This window comes from Mirounga angustirostris, unplaced genomic scaffold (genome assembly GCF_029215605.1).
Source record: "Mirounga angustirostris isolate CCGP_5_RB_7025 unplaced genomic scaffold, mMirAng1.0.hap1 SCAF_7, whole genome shotgun sequence".
NCBI classification, from domain to species: domain Eukaryota; kingdom Metazoa; phylum Chordata; class Mammalia; order Carnivora; family Phocidae; genus Mirounga; species Mirounga angustirostris.
This window is the reverse complement of record NW_026991715.1, coordinates 50,223,710-50,247,221: the sequence shown is the minus strand read 5'-3', so window position 1 is coordinate 50,247,221 and position 23,512 is coordinate 50,223,710. Positions and strand designations below refer to the sequence as shown.

General features: G+C 35.6%; 1 protein-coding gene across 4 annotated transcripts in view; it reads left to right on the top strand.

Annotated features, from left to right (window-relative positions):
• ADAMTS6 (ADAM metallopeptidase with thrombospondin type 1 motif 6) overlaps positions 1–23,512 on the top strand; it is a 293,828-nt gene that overhangs the window by 120,087 nt on the left and 150,229 nt on the right. For all 4 annotated transcript variants that reach the window (XM_064596173.1, XM_064596170.1, XM_064596171.1 and 1 more), the window contains 2 exons: positions 10,589–10,632; positions 14,798–14,903. In XM_064596173.1, the coding sequence (XP_064452243.1) occupies positions 10,589–10,632; positions 14,798–14,903 (150 nt within the window). The remainder of the gene's footprint in view (positions 1–10,588; positions 10,633–14,797; positions 14,904–23,512) is intronic.

Below are 23,512 nucleotides of genomic sequence, written 5' to 3'. Positions count from 1 at the left end.
TTGTGGGGCTCAATCATAGGACTCTGCGATCATTGACCAGAGCTGAAATCAAGACTCGAATGCTTAACCAATGCTTAACCGACTGAGCCACCCAGGCACCCCTAACAGAGTAAAAATCATTATAATCTCCCCACTCTCCCATCTTTTCTTTAGATACCCACTGTTATCCTCCCAGATTTTTATCTGTATACAAAATCAATCTGTATACGCACTTATATAAACATTAAAAAAAAAGAAGACTGTCCTAGTATGCAAACTATATTCTAAGTTTTTTTTTTTTCCCTATAGAAAAATAATCTGGTTTGGTATTCAAGGCACTTAATAATCTATCCCCCCAACAGGAACTCTTTAAACTCATTTTTCGATATTTTATCCTATACATTCAGTGTTTCAGCCTCTCTGGACTTTTCATAGTTCCCTGCATATGCCATGCTCTTTCCAGATTCTGTTCCTTTGATTATTCCATTCTCTGCCTAGAATGCTTTTACTTTTCTATTTCATCTGGCCAAATATTTAAAATCTGTTTTGGATGTTATGTCCTATTGTGAATCTGTTTTTTAGTTTTCTATTGTGGATTTCCTCCTTCTGTATTTTCATAGTGATTTGCATATAACTTGACTATGGCAAAAGCCATCATCATGATGGCTATCAAGTATTGGCTCTATTGGGTGTAAGTTTAACTTTTTTTACACTTCCTTAATCATCTTTCCACATCATATTGTAACTTATCTGCTTATGTGTCCTTTCCCAAAGAGACCACAATAACTTACCCAACTTTAGATTCTAGTATATGGCACTATACCTGGACGTAATAGATGCTTAGTAAATCCATGTATGAAAGAATGAAAGTAAAAATGTTGCTTTTCAATACTTGGTATTAAAGGAAATACATAAATCATAATTGCTCTTGGTGAATATAGAATAGAGAAGGATACAGTGTGGATTAAATGCAAAAGCCACAAGGAAGTGGCATGTCTTTTTCTGATATAATATCTTACAGAGAATTCTATAGGCATGGTAGAGGATTGGGAAAAGCTGAAGAAAATGCAAATGGAATGATCTTAGTCTAAGATGCTTTAGCTTGCATTATTTGTTGATGACTTCAGCCTTTATGTAGGTGTTTTGGGCAGTCATGACAGAATGAAATAATATTCATCATGAGTGTAACATAGAAGGTGTATGTAAAATGAGAGCAATGAGCAGAGATGAGAAGGGACTGCTATGAGAGGGAAATACAAGTTGTATTTGTGATCTTCAAATTTTTTGCTTAATTTGCCTCCTAAAATAATTTGGAAAATTGACACACCACTTTGCACATTTTAAAGTTGCTATCAAAAATACTTTTTATTATAAGTTTAAATAGCTACAGAGACTGTAGTTAAAAATATATTATACATTGTATGTATGTTTTAAATAAATTTTCTTAAAACTTTGGAGTTGTCTATTTCACTGAATCATGAAAAATGTTCATCATATAATCCAATGGGCTAAATCAGCCCTCATTGCCAAACTACTTACCCTTGTCAGACTTGTCAATCAATAACAGAACTGACTTCATTTTTTAGATCAAATAAATGTGTTAATACACTCCATGAAAACCATCTCACTTCTGAATTCTAATTGTGAGATAGCTATATAGATTGATTTGTAAGCAGTCAGAAAGACTGGCAGAGTCTTGCCAGGATAAAATAAGCATCATCCCCTTTCATTTTTCTTGCTTTGTTCAAAAGGATTGACCCCAGGATCAATGCATTCTTGAATTATCTCTTTACATACATCCTGGAGACTTTTGTATTTATTTATTTATTTTTATTATTCTGTTAGTTAATCTCCATACATTACATCATTGGTTTTTGATGTAGTGTTCCATGATTCATTATTTGCGCATAACACCCAGTGCTCCATGCAGAACATGCCCTCTTTAATACCCATCACCACGCTAACCCATCCTCCCACCCCTCTCCCCTCTAGAACCCTCAGTTTGTTTTTCAGAGTCCATTGTCTCTCATGGTTCGTCTCCCCCTCCGATTTCCCCCCCTTCATTCTTCCCCTTCTCCTATCTTCTTCTTCTTCTTTTTTTTTTAACATATAATGTATTATTTGTTTCAGAGGTACAGATCTGAGATTCAGCAGTCTTGCACAATTCACAGTGCTCACCATAGCACATACCCTCCCCAGTGTCTATCACCCAGCCCCCCCATCCCTCCCACCCCCCTCCACTCCAGCAACCCTCAGTTTGTTTCCTGAGATTAAGAATTCCTCCTATCAGTGAGGTCATATGATACATGTCTTTCTCTGATTGACTTATTTCGCTCAGCATAATACCCTCCAGTTCCATCCACGTTGTTGCAAATGGCAAGATTTCATTCTTTTTGATGGCTGCATAATATTCCATTGTGTATCTATACCACATCTTCTTTATCCATTCATCTGTTGATGGACATCTTGGTTCTTTCCACAGTTTGGCTATTGTGGACATTGCTGCTATAAACATTGGGGTGCACATACCCCTTTGGATCCCTACATTTCTATCTTTGGGGTAAATACCCAGTAGTGCAATTGCTGGATCGTATGGTAGTTCTATTTTCAACTTTTTGAAGAACCTCCATACTGTTTTCCAGAGTGGCTGCACCAGCTTGCATTCCCACCAACAGTGTAGGAGGGTTCCCCTTTCTCCGCATCCCCGCCAACATCTGTCGTTTCCTGACTTGTTAACTTTAGCCATTCTGAATGGTGTGAGGTGATATCTCATTGAGGTTTTGATTTGGATTTCCCTGATGCCGAGCGATGTTAAGCACTTTTTCATTTGTCTGTTGGCCATTTGGATGTCTTCTTTGGAAAAATGTCTGTTCATGTCTTCTGCCCATTTCTTGATTGGATCATTTGTTCTTTGGGTGTTGAGTTTAAGAAGTTCTTTATAGATTTTGGATACTAGCCCTTTATCTGATATGTCATTTGCAAATATCTTCTCCCATTCTGTCGGTTGTCTTTTGGTTTTGTTGACTGTTTCTTTTTCTGTGCAAAAGCTTTTTATCTTGATGAAGTCCCAATAGTTCATTTTTTCCCTTGCTTCCCTTGCCTTTGGTGATGTTTCTAGGAAGAAGTTGCTGTGGCTGAGGTCGAAGAGGGTGCTGCCTGTGTTCTCCTTTAGGATGTTGATGGACTCCTGTCTCAAATTTAGGTCTTTCAACCATTTGGAGTCTATTTTTGTGTGTGGTGTAAGGAAATGGTCCAGTTTCATTCTTTTGCATGTGGCTGTCCAATTTTCCCAACACCATTTGTTGAAGAGACTGTCTTTTTTCCATTGGACATTCTTTCCTGCTTTGTCGAAGATTAGTTGACCATAGAGTTGAGGGTCCATTTCTGGGCTCTCTGTTCTGTTCCATTGATCTATGTGTCTGTTTTTGTGCCAGTACCATGCTGTCTTGATGATGACAGCTTTGTAATAGAGCTGGAAGTCCGGAATTGTGATGCCACCAGCTTTGTTTTTCTTTTTCAACATTCCTCTGGCTATGCGGGGTCTTTTCTGGTTCCATACAAATTTTAGGGTTATTTGTTCCATTTCTTTGAAAAAAGTGGATGGTATTTTGATGGGGATTGCATTGAATGTGTAGATTGCTCTAGGTAGCATTGACATCTTCACAATATTTGTTCTTCCAATCCATGAGCATGGAACGTTTTTCCATTTCTTTGTGTCTTCCTCAATTTCTTTCATGAGTGTTTTATAGTTTTCTGAGTACAGATTCTTTGCCTCTTTGGTTAGATTTATGCCTAGGTATCTTATGGTTTTGGGTGCAATTATAAATGGGATCGACTCCTTAATCTCTCTTTCTTCTGTCTTGTTGTTGGTGTATAGGAATGCCACTGATTTCTGTGCATTGATTTTATATCCTGCCACTTTACTGAATTCCTGTATGAGTTCTAGCAGTTTTGGGGTGGAGTCTTTTGGGTTTTCCACATAAAGTATCATATCATCTGCAAAGAGTGAGAGTTTGACTTCTTTGCCGATTTGGATGCCTTTGATTTCTTTTTGTTCTCTGATTGCTGTGGCTAGGACTTCTAATACTATGTTGAATAGCAGTGGTGATAGTGGACATCCCTGCCGTGGTCCTGACCTTAGGGAGAGAGCTCTCAGTTTTTCCCCACTGAGAATGATATTCACTGGGTTTTTCATAGATGGCTTTTATGATATTGAGGTATGTACCCTCTATCCCTATACTCTGAAGCGTTTTGATCAAGAAAGGATGCTGTACTTTGTAAAATGCTTTTTCTGCATCTATTGAGAGGATCATATGGTTGTTGTTCTTTCTTTTATTAATGTATTATATCACATTGATTGATTTGCAGATGTTGAACCAAGCTTGCAGCCCAGGGATAAGTCCCACTTGGTCATGGTGAATAATCCTTTCAATTTACTGTTGAATCCTATTGGCTATTGGTATTTTGGTGAGAATTTTTGCATCCATGTTCATCAAGGATATTGGTCTGTAATTCTCCTTTTTGATGGGGTCTTTGGTTTTGGGATCAAGGTAATGCTGGCCTCATAAAACGAGTTTGGAAGTTTTCCTGCCATTTCTATTTTTTGTAACAGTTTCAGAAGAATAGGTATTAATTTTTCTTTAAATGTTTGGTAGAGTTCCCCTGGGAAGCCATCTGGCCCTGGGCTCTTGCTTTCTGGGAGATTTTTGATTACTGCTTCAATTTCCTTAGTGGTTATAGGCCTGTTCAGGTTTTCTATTTCTTCCTGGTTCAGTTTTAGTAGTTGATACATCTCTAGGAATGCATCCATTCCTTCCAGATTATCTAATTTGCTGGCATAGAGTTGCTCATAATAGGTTCTTATAATTGTTTATATTTCTTTGGTGTTGGTTGTGATCTCTCCTCTTTCATTCATGATTTTGTTGATTTGGGTCATTTCTCTTTTCTTTTTGATAAGTCTGGCCAGGGGTTTATCAATCTTGTTAATTCTTTCAAAGAACCAGCTCCTAGTTTCGTTGATCTGTTCTACTGTTCTTTTGGTTTCTATTTCATTGATTTCTGCTCTGCTCTTTATTATTTCTCTTCTCCTGCTGGGTTTAGGCTTTATTTGCTGTTCTTTCTCCAGCTCCTTTAGGTGTAGGGTTAGGTTGTGTATTTGAGACCTTTCTTGTTTCTTGAGAAAGGCTTGTATTGCTATATACTTTCCTCTTAGGACCGCCTTTGCTGTATCCCAAAATTTTTGAACAGTTGTGTTTTCATTTTCATTTGTTTCCATGAATTTTTAAAATTCTTCTTTAATTTCCTGTTTGACCCATTCATTCTTTAGTAGGATGCTCTTTAGCCTCCATGTATTTGAGTTCTTTCCGACTTTCCTCTTGTGATTGAGTTCTAGTTTCAAAGCACTGTGGTCTGAAAATATGCAGGGAATGATCCCATTCTTTTGGTACCAGTTCAGACCTGATTTGTGACCTAGGATGTGATCTATTCTGGAGAATGTTCCATGGGCACTAGAGAAGAATGTGTATTATGTTGCTTTGGGATGGAATGTTCTGAATATGTCTGTGAAGTCCATTTGGTCCAATGTGTCATTTAAAGTCTTTATTTCCTTGTTGATCTTTTGCTTAGATGATCTGTCCCTTTCAGTGAGGGGGGTGTTAAAGTCCCCTACTATTATTGTATTGTTGTTGATGTGTTTCTTTGCTTTTGTTATTAATTGGCTTATATAATTGGCTGCTCCTGTGTTAGGGGCATAGATATTTACAATTGTTAGATCTTCTTGTTGGATAGACCCTTTAAGTATGATATAGTGTCCTTCCTCATCTCTTATTACAGTCTTTGGTTTAAAATCTAATTTGTCTGATAGAAGGATTGCCACCCCAGCTTTCTTTTGGTGTCCATTAGCATGTAAATGGTTTTCCACCCCCTCACTTTCAATCTGGGGGTGTCTTTGGGTCTAAAATGAGTCTCTTGCAGACAGCATATCGATGGGTCTTGTTTTTTTATCCAATCTGATAGCCTGTGTCTTTTGATTGGGGCATTTAGTCCATTTACATTCAAGGTAACTATTGAAAGATATGAATTTAGTGCCATTGTATTGCCTGTAAGGTGACTGTCACTGTATATTGTCTGTGTTTCTTTCTGGTCTATGTTGCTTTTAGGCTCTCTGTTTGCTTAGAGGACCCCTTTCAATATTTCTTGTAGGGCTGGTTTGGTGTTTGCAAATTCCTTTAGTTTTTGTTTGTCCTGGAAGCTTTTTATCTCTCCTTCAATTTTCAGTGACAGCCTAGCTGGATATAGTATTCTTGGCTGCATATTTTTCTCATTTAGTGCTCTGAATATATCATGCCAGTCCTTTCTGGCCTGCCAGGTCTCTGTGGGTAGGTCTGTTGCCAATCTAATGTTTCTACCACTGTAGGTTACAGATCTCTTCTCCCAAGCTGCTTTCAGGATTTTCTCTTTGTCTCTGAGACTCATAAGTTTTACTATTAGATGTTGGGCTGGTTGACCTATTTTTATTGATTTTGAGAGGGTTTCTCTGTGCCTCTCCTGGATTTTGATGCCTGTTTCCTTCCCCAAATTAGGGAAGTTCTCTGCTATAATTTGCTCCAATATACCTTCTGCTCCTCTCTCTCTTTCTTCTTCTTCTGGGATCCCAATTATTCTAATGTTGTTTCGTCTTACGGTATCGCTTATCTCTCGAATTCTGCCCTCGTGATCCAGTAGTTGTTTATCTCTCTTTTTCTCAGCTTCTTTATTTTCCATCATTTCATCTTCTATATCACTAATTCTCTCTTCTGCCTCATTTATTGTAGCAGTTAGAGCCTCCATTTTTGATTGCACCTCATTAATAGCCTTTTTGATTTCGACTTGGTTAGATTTTAGTTCTTTTATTTCTCCAGAAAGGGTTTCTCTAATAACTTCCATGTTTTTTTTCAAGCCCAGCTAGTATCTTTAAAATCGTCATTCTGAACTCTAGTTCTGACATCATACTAATGTCCATATTGATTAGGTCGCTGGCAGTCGGTACTGCCTCTTGTTCTTTTTGTTGAGGTGATTTTTTCCATCTTGTCATTTTGTCCAGAGGAGAATAGATGAATGAGAGAACAAATGGTAACAGGGTAACAACGTCCCCAGAAAATATATACTAAACAAATCAGAAAAGACCTGAAACTGGGGGAAAAGAAAGGGAAAGAAAGAAAAAAGAAAAAGAAAAATATAAAAACAAACAAAAACAAAACAAAACAAAACAGAATATGATCAAATATGATCAGGCTGGTGCATAGATCAGTGCCACACACTAGATTTTGGTGTGTTTTGGTCTGTTAGAAGAAAGTGCCTCCCAACATTTTTAAAAGAAAGAAAAACTTATATATACACAAAAATAAGGGTTAATACAATGAAGGGATGGAATATGACTGTAAAGATGAAAATTATAAAAGATTTTATAAAAGGAGTTGATAAGATAAGAAGTTGGTTGAAAAAATAAAGAAGAGGATTTAAAAAAAAAAAAGGAGAGAATGTGGTCAGGCAGGAGACTAGAACAAAGCCATACACTAGAGATTTAAGGTATATTATGATCTGTTAGAAGAAATTGTATCCCAAAATTTTAAAGAGAGAACAACTTATATATATATATATATATACCAAAAATAAGGGTAACCACTATGAAGGGATAGAATATGACTCTAAAAATGAAAAATAAAAAAGATTTTTTAAAAAAGGGATTGATGGGGCGCCTGGGTGGCTCAGTCGTTAAGCGTCTGCCTTCGGCTCAGGTCATGATCCCAGGGTCCTGGGATCGAGTCCCACATCGGGCTCCCTGCTCGGCGGGAAGCCTGCTTCTCCCTCTCCCACTCCCCCTGCTTGTGTTCCCTCTCTCGCTGTGTATCTCTCTGTCAAATAAATAAATAAAATCTTTAAAAAAAAAAAAAGGATTGATAAGATGTTGGTTGAAAAAGGGAAAAAGAAAAATACAAAAAAAAAAAACAAACTTTGAAAGACTAAAGAATCATGGTAAAAAAGCCATGAATTCTATGTGCAGTATTCCCCTAGCACTGGAGTTCTGCTATTCTCATTGATCAGTAAACTTGGTCTTGGCTGGCTGTTCTTGCTGATCTTCTGGGGGAGGAGCCTGTTGCCATGGTTTCCAAATGTCTTTGCCGGAGGCGGAATTACCCGTCCTTGCCGGTCAGGGCTAAGTAATCTGCTCGGGTTTGCTCTCAGGAGCTTTTGTTCCCTGCAAGCTTTCCATGCAGCTTTGGAGGACGAGAGTGAAAATGGCGGCCTGCCAATCTCTGCCCCGGCAGAGCCGAGAATTTGGGTCCCCACTCCTCAGTGTGCCCCCAGAGAAAAGCAATCAGTCACTCCCGTCTCCCCGGTCTCCGCTTGTTCGGTCCTGGAAGAGCAGTGGCCCGGCTGTGCCGCAGATCACGGTTTATGGCAACTGCGAGCTGAGAGCCCACTCCTCTGCTCCGTCTCTGCATCCGGCTTCCCCGCTCCTATACCTGGGAGCTCTGCCGCACTCAGGTACCCCGGTTCTTCCTGTGACCTGAGGGTCCTGAGACCACACTGTCCCACGAGGGTTCTACCCCCCGCTTAGCCACTGGAGCGATGTCCCTCAGCAGAGCCGACTTCTAAAAGTTCCGATTTTGTGCTCTGCGGTTCTATCAGTTGCCAGAAGCGGCCGCCGGAGGCCCCCACCCCCGCTGTCTATCTTCCCGAATATCACCTCGGATTCACTTCTCCACACGTCCTGCCTTCCAGAAAGTGCTCGCTTTTCTGTTCAGAGAGTTGTTGCTATTCTTTTCTTCGATCTCCTGTTGAGTCGTAGGTGTTCAGAATGGTTTGATCCCTATCTAGCTGAATTCCTGGGACCAGACGAAATCCAGGTCTCCTACTCCTCTGCCATCTTGCTCCCCATCCTGGAGACTTTTATGCCCAGGAGGCAATGCACCATAACAATGTTTGGGATGGGTGAGAAGTAAGCTTTCTTTTTTGTAAAGCAGAAACTGGGCAATTGTGAAAGGTAAAAGAGGAAAAGGGAAGCTGGTGGCTTGCAGGTGCTTGCATTCTCAGGCAGATCAGTTTTAGGAAAAGACATATGTAGAAGTTGAGAATTTGGTTATAGATTCCGTTTAGACATTGATATCTGCAGTACCCATGAAAAGTCTTTGTTTACATTTTCTTGAAGACTCCTGGGATGGGTTGTGTCTTCATAACATCATAGGCATTATACAGTATGATCACAAGATAAATTGATTTTGTGACACCCAGAATATATTTTCTGGTGCTTTGGTAAATATACCAAGTACCCTCTCTATCTCTTACATTCAAGAATGTTCCAGATACTGAAATCTCATAGTTTACCAATTACAAGACAAGAGGAAGATGAATATGTGAATGATAGAAGAGAAAGCTGTGCAAGAGGAGAAATCCCTTTCCCCAAATGTAAAGTGTACAAGATGAAGAGTTCAAAACTCTAAAAATAGGCAAAAGGCATCTCCAGGGATTTTAATGAGCTCAATAGTACAGTGATATGCTGGATTTGATATTTATTTTTTGAAAACACATTTTGATGTAGTGAACAAGAATGGGATTAATTATTAATCACTTCCCCCAGTAATATGGACTAACCATTTTATATACAAAGAACTTTTACAACTTGGATTTTCCTGTAGTTTGTGAAATTTTATATTTTACCTGAAAAGCTTTTCATTTCTGGCATAAAACATAGGCAAATAAAAATGGTCAGTCTTTTTAAATTTATTTTTTATTCTCACTTTAGAAATGGAATACTTTTGGTTTTAAAGATTAGTTTACAAGAATACTATTAAAAACTGCTTAAAATTGGATGTTCATATCAATATTGATTTAGCATTCTAAATGTAATATATTTTAAAATATGCAACATTACTTAAGGACTTCATCTTTTGTATTGAGTTGTAATGCAATATAGCATTAGAGTAAGTCCCGCCAACATTAGGAAAGCTCCTATTGAGCTATTTATTTCGCTGTTTGCAAATTCACGTAAAAATATCTGTATTTTAACTATGCTAAATTTCTGGTATACAAGTAGGAAAACTTTGTGATACCAATTTTATTCCCATTGCTGTATTGTGCTATTTTTTTTTTAAACAAGAATCTGTGATAGAGTTGAAGGAACGCCAGATAGTGCTTACAGCTCAGAAGTATAAAACATAATCTGTGGCTATAATAAGAAAAATATTCCAGCAGGTTCAAAGAGATTGGGAATAAAAAGCCACCCATTTGCTTTTTTGTAGAAGCAGTAGCAATCTGCAGACAAGCTATTCTAGCTTCAAAACAGTATGGTAGATGGTTTTATGGAACTCGCAATTACAGAAATCCACTTTAACCTTTCTTTCTTACTGGCAGGTGTCCCATTGGCTTACAGCCAGAGGCTGTGAGTGTAGTGCAGCCGGTGTGTCCCCCAGAGTGCTGAAAATGCCCACGCTCCAGCTGGCTGCTCATAACTGCACTGATTGTGGTCTGACAACCCAGAGCTCTAAGAAAGAAATGTGATGAATATACGAAAATATTTTACAAATTTAATCAGATTACAAATTTCATCTCTCTTTTTTCTCCTCTATAGATATGATATCTGCACTTATAAAAATAAGCCCTGTGGAACATTGGGTAAGTTTTTTATAAAGGGAGCATAGTTCAGATTGTCTTTTTTGTCCAGTGGCTTTACTCTTTATCATTAATTTGGTCATTTTCCTTTCTGGCACATCTGAAATTACTCCTATAAATTGTTAATCCTGACCCATGTGGGTATGTCATTTAACTAGGAAACAAGTAGAATGATGATTAAAAACAACTTAGAAGATGATTCTAAATCTTCAAACAATCATGATGAATCAAAAGTTACCAGTCTGTAATGTATTTTCCAAAAATACCAAGGAATTTAAGAGCAAATAAAAGCACACAGCATCTTCAAATATCAGGCTAGGAAAGGATAGGGGGAAAAGTCGGGGGATACTTAAAAGGGAGACATTGTGTTCTTAATGTACTTTGGTGCAATTTTGTGGCGCGGGTATATCCCCATAAATTAAGATATTGGAAATTGTCAGGACCTGAGCAACAATAAAAAAAAAAATTGTGAAATATTACAACCAGCAGTAGAGAGGTCAAGATTATCTTTCTTGTGCTTCCCAAATATTTGTTTTTTAAAAAGCATTTCTGCATATTCTAGAATTTAAAAAGTCACATTTTGTTGTAGAGTATAACTTCATTCTGGTTAAAAGTTAACTGCAAATACAAATGGGGGAAATGATAGCTTTCAAGTAGACTGAATTGTTAAGCAACTAGAGTTACTTTTAAGAACGGGAGCTTTTTCTTCTAAGATAATTTTTTTAGTGTCATAGAGACTGATTACAGACTCAAAAGTTAAGCACCTGAAGGTGAATTTTCTAGTTTCTCTATGATAAGTCTCAATTTTCTTGCCTGTAAAGGAACAATTATGAAATCTATTCCTATGCTCCTCATAAGAATTTTGGGAAGATCAAATTTAAGTAGAGGTGGGAGAAAAGGTGTTACCCAGTTTCCTGGGAGAATTCAGAAAGTCCTGTCTGTAGAGATTAAAATTTCTCTTGATTTTTATCTGCCTTTCCAGTCTTCTCCTATCCTATTTCCCTCAGGATTTAAGGCTAAAAAAGAAATCCCAATTAGCCAACGATCAGTATTTAGGGTAGAGAAGTTTGCTAGTTAAAAAACATAATGTAGAAAGAACTCTCTTTGCTGAGAGATCTCACATCAAAAAGATTTAGGTTTTTAGGTTAACAAAAGCAAAATAATCCATTGGAAAGGACCCTAAAGTGGAAACTGGAAACTAACAACTGGCTTTGACTGTTTCAGTGCATTACCTTTTCCTCTTTATTTAGGTATTTATTCCTCAATTCCTTATCTATGAAGTAGGAGCAATATCTGCCCTTATGTAACAGGGATATTGTAAAAATCACTTAAAGGAAAAAAAATACAAAGATGTTTAATAGAGAAGTACTGTAAAAATGCACTGGTATTATTATTTGTTGTAGAAATTATACTAACTTAACCTGTTATTGTTCAATATCTGAAAGCATTTACTAAGTGCTTGATCAATTTTAAATACAATTGACACTAAGCTTCAAAGGAGGTATAAGCTAGAGCTTGTATTTTTCCATTGTATATATATGTATTCTGAGGAAATACATATGTATATATCTATATACATTCTATTCTGCTTTTTGAAGGTAGATTGTTTACACTGAGATGTCTTCTTCATTAGGACATTAGTAATAACACTGCCTATACTTATGTTGTTATTTTTACTCAAGTAGATTCGAGATATGCTTCTACCCAACATCTCTTTCTTTCCCAAATATGTATTCCAATTTTTATAGCTTATTAATTTCCAAAATCAATACATTAATACTTTGGTTCATGTCAATGCATTTTCAAGCTCAGTATAAATTATTTTCAAATTATAAGCCATTATAAATTATCTTTTATACTATCTCATGGTGAAAACTAAATGACTGCATATGTATACATGTGTTGAGCTTCATATGTGAAAAATATATTATCAGTACAGAATGGTGGTCAGGGTTTTTCTTTTTGGGTGGTCATTCTGTCAACTTTCATGTTGGTTTTTATGCTAATACTTGCATATTCTCTTGCTTAGTAACTTTGATGACCAATTGTAACATGGCTAAGTAGATTTAAGGGTGCAAACTGTGGCCATCAAACTGAGGAAATCTAAATGACCCAAATAGTAATCAAACCCCTATTAACACAATCACACGTAAGAACTTTGACAGCCTCAATTTTATAGGAATATAGAAAGTTGTAGGGGTTGTGAAAATAGATTAGCTCTAAATTATTTTATTTCAGTTAGAATTTAGCTCTGTATTTTTAACGAAGAGTTATTTCCCAAATATGTTCTTTCTGAAGTTGTTCTTTTAGTAGAACAACTAAGTTAATTTTATATCAGATAGAGAGGTAAATCTGTGCTTGCAAATACACCTTAGGGAGTCATTGAGAATTCTCAGTTAAAAATATTACCACATGGCATATACCAAACAGTCACAATAACAACAAACAAAAATCTAACCCATGGAATAATATATTTTGGGAAATATAAGAAATGTTAATTTAACAATAATTATTCTCAGTAATTGTTTTTTAACCAAATTTCATAAAGCTTAAAACAGAAACAGTATTCAAACAGTGTGGCTTTGTTCTTCCCATATCATGAATGATACTGAACTCAATAGCTTAGCCAGATAATCTACTGCAAACTTTTTTGGTATTCTTTCTCTCCCTATCTCTCTTTGTCTCAGGGGAATTTAGAACTAACATTTCTTACATATTTGTGATTTACCAAAAAAATTAAGTCACCTTAGTGACTTAGTGCCCCAACTAGTCCCTCTTTTTACTTCCTCTTCTTCAGGTCCCAAGACTTCTAAGTAGATGGAAGGGCACAACAAGGATAACACTAGTATTTACAATAACTCAGTGACAGAAATCAACCCCTTTCCCAGCGCGTGCTCCTTCCACATAAAACAGTAGGAAAAGCAAACAATCTATTAGCAAATCTAGCACTGACCTCATCTCTGTTCCAGTGTGGCTATTATGTTCATATTTTATATTAGAAGGTACAGAAAAACAATTTCTAGAGCTTTCTTATCAGTAAAAATATTAATTGAATAGCTTTTATTGTTCCAAATTAGTGTAACTGGGAAATTGTACCTAGCATGGAACATTGCTTATTGTGGTCAATAAATATTCATTGAATTGGATTCAAATCACTTTTTGTGGTTAGATAATTATTATTTGGGTAATGATAGTAGACTACTAACATACAAAATGTTTTTCCTACTTTTCCTTCAATTTCTTTTAAATAACTTTCGTTCCTATATGTGTTAAGTATAATTTAGCATCTGTTTCCTTATAACACATGACATTTTTCACACAAAAATTCTTTTTTTCTAAGTACTGTTTTAAAGTTATGTACTAATTCACAGGGCGTAATATTCATTTGGAAGTAAATATGAAAGCTTTTACAAGCTAAAATTCCCAAGGGAGGAATACCTTGAGAACGGAACATTTCATTAGAATCAGTGAATTAACACTGTAGTTTTTGCTTTATTAGTAAAACTAATGCATTGAAGGGGGATGGGAGAGGAGATAACCATTGAAAGTGTGAATGTCTTTCTTTCCATTAAAATACCTAAAGAAATTGTTGCATCACTATCAGGACTTATTTCAGAAGATTAAAAAAATGCAAAACCTCCTATTTTTAACAGTTCTCCTTTTTCTCTTTTGAATCATTCATTTTTGCTTTTATAAAAAAATGTCATTTAAAAAAAAACCATTTGGGATTCCCTTTTTTTGGTAACTAAAAAGTTGCTTGTATATTTTTATGAACCCACTAAACTTAAACAGATCTCTTTAGAAAAATAATGTGGATGTATTTTGCTTTCTACAGCCTGAAGAATGTTAAAATAGAAATGCTTTCTTGAATTCCCTCTTCTGGCTCAAGTTACTAGGTGGTCCCAAGTTACCAGAAGTAAAATTTATAAATCTAACCCCTAGTCTAGACATTTTCCAGCACTGACTGCAGTTCAAAAAATATTAATGTCTAGCCGGCAAAGTGAAACTCCCCCCAGTGATTTTGCAAATGACTAGAAAGTTAACCTTTTGCCAACTGCTCCTTCTGTGCATGGAGGTTATTAAAAAGAATCCAGGCATTTATAAGTATGGGCTTTTTAAGACTGAAACACCTTGGCTTGACCCTTTGTGTCTCCTTCTGTTTATTCAGGCTTGGCCTCTGTGGCTGGAATGTGTGAGCCTGAAAGGAGCTGCAGCATTAATGAAGACATTGGCCTGGGTTCCGCTTTTACCATTGCACATGAGATTGGTCACAAGTGAGTGAGTTTAAGAAAATCAAAATAAATTTTAGAACTCCACTCTTTTGAGCAACTCATAACTACTGTGTGGAGCGCCTGTGCTCAAACATACTTTACTGCCTTTTTGTCTGATTTCAGTAGAGAATGTTATCATTTGGGGTATTGGGATAAATCATCTTAAGAACTGGAGACTTGTTAAATAATCTTTCTGATTCAATGACCCATATTTTTAGAGTGGTGAATGAGACACACTTAAGTTTTGTTATATATATTTGAAATAATTTACCTTTAGCACGGTCTGCTCATCACACAGTTCCTCTAAGTTAAATTGTTTAAATGATCTTTCTTTTCCGCAAGTGACAGTATCTATATATTTTAAAGTCATCATTGATGCCACTACCATAAAATCTACTTTGAGTTTTCACTCTTCATACAGCGGGTGAGCATACCTTTTCCAGACATAAAGTTTGTGCAATCAGTGCCATGTAACTTGTGTTTTCAGGTGTAATATGTCTTTGAAATAATAATTAAAAAAAAACCCAACAACAATCAAAACTGATGCTACAAAGAGTAGTGAGATATCATTCTCATCACCTTTTAGGAGGATCTGGAGTTTTTAATATTTGTTTTAAATAAATCTGTGCCAAAAACAGTCCTATGGCTATCCCCCCACATGCACACACCTAGCAATAAAATCCTTACTTTCTTTTTTTCAAGCAACAGGCAGTAGTAAATGTAAAAGCCTGCTCACATGGAAGGAGAGAAATTTGAAAACTTTAAAAGGATCGTCAAACATTTTTAACTAAAACAAGCCTATTTGCAGGAACTCCTGACATTTGTATGATTTAAGTTTTACAGTCTGCTTTTTGGTAGAGAAAAGGATGGGGGAAAAAGAACAAATAAAAATGAATGTTTATTATATAGTTGCCTCAGAGGTCATTCCCGAGATAAATCTGTAGCTCAGCTTGTTTTGTTTTTTGTTTTTTGTTTTTTTTCCCAAAGTGGAGAGTGAAATTGAGTCAGTCTGTTGCATTATTTTGAAGTTTGCGACTTAAATTTTACCAAATTAGTGTTGATTTATGTGTAAATGCGAGTAACCAGCAAGTTTAAACCTAACTTGATTCAGGCATGAGGGAAAGTCAGTATTACAGGCCTAAAAATACTGGTATTCTAGTTTTCATTGCAGTAAACAGCAAGGGAACAAAAGGGGAAAGCCCTCTTAACCAGTCAGTTTATCTTCAATGCATGCACTTAAAAGTCTGGCTCATTAATGACTGTCATAATCTTATACAACCAGACTGAATTTAATAGGTTCTGTTAGATTCAATTAAATTGAGAGGTTAGGACAAGTAACATACAGCAGATGAATAATATGTGTATGAGAGCACTGTTACCTCATGCAGTCGGAAGTTAGTCAACGTCAACATATGCATTATAAGTCTCCTTCTTGTATGTACTTAAATAGTTGAGGTAAGGGTTTATCTCTCTTTGTATCTTTTATTGAGATGAAGATTCTAACTGACCAACTCTCAGCCTTCCTAGATTTTTGTTATTGTTGTTGGCCTCTTGGGTAACTCCTTTTAATTCTTTTTAAGTTGAATGGTTTATGCTTTATATAGGCGATTATGAAAGAGAAGTAGAATATGAATTAACCTTTTAAGACTTATATGATTTAAAGTAACTTTATTTCACAGTTAATTCTTGTTTGATAATATGACTTCTAAAAATGAGGAGGGGGGAATCTACAAAATGCTTTATATTGAGAACCAGAAGAAATGCTTCCATTCAAAAATGTTATTTGACAAGTGAAAAATCAGCTATCCTTCTATGTTCAGTTGATTAATATGTCCGTATCTTCCATTCCTTTTTCCCCAGACAACCTGGGCATGGTATGTTTTAACATATCTTTTTCAATAAATCAAATTATTATTTGCTCAGTTAGGGAAAAATCTCTTTTATGAATGAAGATCCCTTTACTTGTTTTTATGATCTTAGGGTTTAGCTTTAAGAAACTTAGCAAGTCAACTCTGGCACAACTCATGGCATCCCTAAAATACCGTGTTCCCTATTCTTCCTGAGACAAAGCAACAGCCATGGTAAATGTCAAGTGTCGTTTTCAGTTAAAGTATATTGAAGTTTTATAACTTGTATCATTTAGTGGGATGGATGTTAAGTGATGTGATGTTATCTGCAGATTTATCACAATGAAGAATATTGGACTATGAGTTACTGAGAAGTGACCCCACTGAATCACTAGACTGTTGGAAGATTTTCTAGTATTCTTTACAGTGTGTAGAGTATGGTTTTGCACCCACTGTATACTTGTGTAGGGATGGATATACTATCTATTTTGAACAGCTATGGGATAACTTTTTTCTTTTGCTAGGCCTTAGTGACCATTTTTTTTCTGGTGACTCGTATGGGGATCAAATTAGTGACCACTTTTATTTCTCTTTGTAAAAACAAGAAATTAATTTTCTTGTAAAATAAAAGATTGAGGGTTTATGCTATATTTAAATAACATGTCTAGCTTTAATGTAGTTATAAGCCATAGGCAATTAACAAAACCTTATAGAAAAGAATGCTCATTGAAAGATCTTTTAATTAATTATATAGTTGCTATAGGTTTCAGCAGTGGAAAAAATATGATGTTGAAAAATTCAACCTGACTTCTTGTATATTGAGAAAACTAAATTTTCCATACTGTACAAAAATAATCTTTTTTTAAAGATTTTATTTATCTATTTGACAGAGAGAGAGAGACCGCGAGAGAGGGAACACAAGCAGGGGGAGTGGGAGAGGGAGAAGCAAGCTTCCTGCTGAGCAGGGAGCCCGATGCGGGGTTCGACCCCAGGACCCCAGGATCCTGACTTGAGCCGAACGCAGACGCTTAACGACTGAGCCCCCCAGGTGCCCCCCAAAAGAAATAAAAAGACATCTTAAAAGTATTTATAATTTTTAGGGATGCATATTGAAGTATGCAGGACTGAAATGACAGGATGTTTGAGATTTGCTTTTAAAAGAAAGTGAAAAACAGAGAAAGATATGGCAAGAATAGCAACATCTTGAATTTTATTATCTTGATAGTGTATGGATGGGAGTTCATTATGCTACTCTCTCTACTATTGTATACGTCCGATACTTCTTCACAAAAAAGAATAGGTCCTAAGATCATAAATCTTTTAGTTGACTTAGCTCATTTAATATTTAATCATTATTTAGTGAACTATAACTGATTTTGACAAAATTTATGGAAATGTTAAATGTTTTAGTGAAAGCTGCAAGTATATATTGGTCTTGCTTTTGGAAATCAGTATCAGTGTTTGGTCTTACCAATAGGGATACAAAAGAGTCGTTAGGAGATGATTTTTTTTTTTTTTTAAAGGAGATATATGGCAGGCTTCAGGATAAAATTGTAAATTAGGTTACTTGTATTAGGAAGCTCTTATTACTATTTTCTTTAATCCAAACTTCCTTTCTCTTGCTACAAATACCTAGGTGTCTCGAAATGTTTGATCAGGGCTGTACTTTCATAATAGAAGGCTAATAATTAATACACTAAGGGAATTTTAGGATTTGGAACTAGTATTTGAGACTGTATTTGGGACGTTAATGCCTTTGTCTAGTTTTGGTATCAAAATAAGTATTCTGTGTGTTCTGGAAGAGTTTGCTTTCCCTTGAGTATGTTTTAAAACATCATTTAAGTATAATTTACATACAATAAAGATACATACATTTTGTGTGTAGCTCAATGAATTATGGCAAATGTATATAACCATTTAACCACCACCACAATTAAGATGTCAGCATTTTCATTACCTGAAAAAGTCCCCTTTTTCCCTTTTTACATTCAATCTCCACTCTCTTCCCCTTTTCCCTGGGCCCAGACAGCCACAGATCTACTTTCTATCACTATAGATTAGACTTGTCTTTTCTATAGTTCCATTTAAGTCAGCTTATATAGAGGGCACTTTTTGTATCTAGTTTCTTTCCCTTAGCGTAATGCTTTTGAGATTCACCCATGTTGTTGTGTGTATCAGTAGCTTTTATGTTGTTTTTGGTTTTTTTTTCTGAATAGTATTCCTTATCAACAGCAATAGCAGATACCACATTTTAGTTTTTTTCTAGTTTGGAGCTATTATAATGAATAGGACTGCTATGAACATCCATGTACAAGTATTTGTTTGGACATATACTTTCATTTCTCTTGGGAGGTACTGCTGGTATTATGGTACATGTTAGGTTCACTTTACCATGAACTGTTTTTCAAAGTGGCTAGATACCATTTTGCATTCCTACTAGCAATCTATCAGAGCCGATTACTTCAAGATCCTTGTCAACATTTGTTTGTCTTTTTTATTTTAGCCATTATTATACATTTTAGTGGCATCTCATTGTAATTTTAATTAATCATCTATTTTCTGATAAATAATGTTAGTGATGAGCATCTTTTCATAGGCTTATTTGTCATTCATTATCTTCTTTGAATGTCTATTCAAAATCTTTTTCCCATTTTTTTTTTCAAACTGAGGTGTCTCTTCTTATTGAGTTGCAAGAGTTCTCAGTATATCCTGGGTAAAAAACTCTTTGTCATATATACATAATGTGAATATTTTCTCCAAGTCTATTGTTTGCCATTCATTTTTTAATGTTTTTTTTTTAATTCTAAAATTTTAATGAAGTGTAATTTAAAATTTTTCTTGTATGGGTTGTGTTTTTTGTGTGTGTCCTAAAATGTCTTTTCCTACTTCAAAATTGTGAAAATTTTCTTCTATATTTTTGTCTAGAAGTTTCATACTTTCAGCTTTTATATTAAGATCTATGATCTATTCTGAGTTAATTTTTAATTTTTTTTTTTAAAGATTTTATTTATTTACTTGACAGACAGAGACACAGCTAGAGAAGGAACACAAGCAGGGGGTAGAAGGAGAGGGAGAAGCAGGCCTCCCGCCGAGCAAGGAGCCCGATGCAGGGCTCGATCCCAGGACCCTGGGATCATGACCCGAGCCGAAGGCAGATGCTCAACAACTGAGCCACCCAGGCACCCCCTGAGTTAATTTTTTTGTATAGTATGAAGTAAAGGTTGAGGTTCTTTTTCTGTCGCAAGTATCTAGTTATTTTAGCATGATTTATTAAAAAAAAATTGGTTGTAGTTTTTTTTGTTGTTGTTGTTTTGGTTGTAGTTTTCTTATATTATCTCTCTTTTTTTAAATTTTTATTTTTTTAGAGAGAGACAAAAGCATGAGTGGGGTAGGGGAGGGGGCAGAGGGAGAAGGAGGGAGATAATCTAAATCAAGCTCCATGCCCAGTCCAGCCCCCATGTGGGGATCGATCTCACAATCCTGAGATCATGACCTGAGCCAAAAATCAGGAGTCGTATGCTCAACTGACTGAGCCACCCAAGTGCCCCTCATATATTTCTTGAGTTTTGGTATCAGAATATAGTCATATAAATTGAATTAGGAACTGTTCTATTTTCTGGAAGAGTTTGTATGCATAAGGTTGATGGTATTTCTTCCTTAAATGTTTGATAGAATTCACCAATGAAGCCATCTGAGCCTGGAATTTTCTTTATGTGAAGATTGTTGATTAATAATTCAGTTTTTATATTAAATATAAAATCTTTTTATTTAATCTTTTGAGATTTTTTTGTTAATTATGTCTTTCAAAGTATTTAGATAGTTCAACTAAATTGTCAAATTTATTATAATATTCTTTTATTGTCTTTTTTAATGTCTTAAATAATGATATTCGACCATTCATTCTTGATATTTGTAATTTGTGTTTTCTCCTTTTTTCTTTTTTTCCAGCTTTATTGAGATATAATTGACATATAACATTGTATAAGTTTAAGGTGTACAACGTGATGATTTGATACACGTATATATTGCGAAATGATTACCATGATAAGGTTAGTTAACACATCCATCACATCATATAATTACCTTTTTTTGTGTGTGTGGTGAGAACATTCAAGATCCACTCTCTTAGCAACGTTCAAGTATATAATACAGTATTATTAACTATAGTCACATTACATGAGACCTTCAGAACTTATTCATTGTATAACTGGAAGTTTGTACGCTTTAAATATCTCCCCATTTCCTTCACACCCTAGTCCCTGACAACCACCAGTCTACTCACTGTTTCTAGGAGTTCAGCTTTTTTAGATAACATGTAAGTGATATCACACAGTATTTGTCTTTGATCTTACTTTTTTCATTTCATGCCCTCAAGGTTCATCCTCAGTGAAACAAATGGCAGGATTTTCTTCCTTTTTATGACTGAATAGTATTTGAGAGAGAGAGAGAGAGAGAAAGAGAGAGTGTGTGTGTGTGTATTTATATATCACATTTTCTTTATCCCTTTATCCGTTGATGGACACTTAAGTTGTTTCTAAATTGTGACTATTATGAATAATTCTCCAATGAACATGAGGGTGCAGATATCTATTTGAGATAGTCGTTTTATTTCCTTTGGCTGTATAACCAGAAGTGGGATTTCTGGATCATATGGTAGTTCTACTATTACTTTTTTGAGGAACCTCCATACTGTTTTCCATAGTGACTGTACCAATTTACATTCCCATCAACAAGGGTTCCCTTTTCTCCACATTCTTGCTGGCATTTGTAATCTATTGTTTTTTATATTTGCCATTCTGATAGGTGTGACGTGGTATCTCATTGTGCTTTTGATTTGCATCTCCCAGATGATTGGTGATGCTGAGAACCCTTTTCCCCTATATTTTCTTCCAGGAATTTTATGGTTTCTGGTCTTACACTTAAATCTTTAATTCATTTTGAGTTAGTTCTTAGGAGTTGTGTAAGATATGGGCCCAATTTCATATTTTTTGCAGGCCAGTTTTCCCATCACCATTTATTGAAGAGACTATCTTTTTCCCATTGAGTATTATTGGCACCCCTTTAAAATGTTAGTTGACTGTGTGTGTGTGTGTGTGTGTGTGTCTGTGTGTCTTTCTGGGTTTCCTATTCTGTTCCATTGCCTCCAGTTTTGTGATAGCACTGGCTTTGTTGTTTTTCAAGATTGCTTTGGCAATCTTATGTCTTTTGTCATTTCATACAAATTTTAGGATTTCTGTGAAAAATGTCATTGGAATTTTGATAGGACTTGTATTGAACCTATAGATGGTTTTGGGTAGTTTGAACATTTTAACGATATTAACACTTCCTATCCATTAGCAAGAGATATCTTCAAATTTATTTGTCTTCTTCAATTTCTTTTATCAATTTCTTATTGTTTTTAGTATACAGGTCTTTTGCCTCTTTGATTAAATGTATTTCTTTTTAAAAAAATTTAATTAGGGGCACCTGGGTGGCTTAGTCAGTTAAGTGTCTGCCTTCGACTCAGGTCATGATCCCGGGATCCTGGGATCGAGCCCTGCATTGGGCTTCCTGCTCAGTGGGGAGCCTGCTTCTCCCTTTCCCTCTCCCTCTGCCACTCTCCCAGCTTGTGCTCTCTTGCTCTCTGTCAAATAAATAAATAAATAAAAATCTTGAAAAAATGTAATTAAATGAATTTTATTTAAAATTCATATTTAAAATATTTAAAATATAAAAATTAATTCATTTAATTACATTTTTTAAAAGTAAGCTGTACACCGAATGTAGGGCTTGAACTCAGGAGCCCAAGGTCAAGAGTCACACACTCTACTGACTCAGCCAGCCAGATGCTCCTGATTAAGTTTATTTCTAATGATTTTATTTCTAATGATTTTATAGTTTTTGATGCTACTGTATATGGTATAATTTTATTTCTTTTTCAGATTGTTCGTAGTTCTAGTGTATAGAAACACAACTGATTTTTGTATGTTGACTTTTGTAGTCTGCACTTTACTGAATTTGTTTATTCGTTCTAACCATTTTTTGGTGGAGTCTTTTGGATTTTCTATATATAAGATCATGTCATCTCTGAGCAGAGATAATTTTACTTCTTCCTTTCTGATTGAATGCCTTTCATTTTTTTTTGTTGCCTGATTGGTCTGGCTAGGACTTACTATGTTGACTAGGAGAGGTGGGAGTATGGAGGATACTCTTGGTTAGATACTCTTCCTGATCTTAGAGGAAAAGCTTAAAAGTTCACCATTGATTATAATATAGCTGTGGGCCGGTCATATATGGCTTTTATGATGTCGAGGTTTGTTGCTTCTATACACCCACATTGTTGAGAGTTTTTAAAATGAAGGGACGTTGAATTTTGTTAAATCCTTTTTCATTATCTACTGAGATCCTCATATGATTTTTATTTTTCATTCTATTAATGTGATGTATCACACTTACTGATTTGCATGTGTTGAGCCATCCTTGCATCTCAGGGATGAATCCTACTTGATCATGATGTGTGATCATCTTAATGTATTGTTAAACTCGTTTTTCTATTATTTTGTTGAAAATTTTTGTATCTGTATTCATCAGGGATATTGGCCTATAGTTTTCTTGTCTTGAATGTATTCTGGCTTTGCTATCAGGGCAATGCTGGTTCCTTGTAAAAGACTTGGGGATATTTGTTTCTTTTCAGTTTTTTGGAAGAGTTTAAGAAGGTTTGGCATTAATTCTTTAAATGTTTAGTAGAATTCACCAACGAATTTATCTGTCCCTCGGTTTTACTTT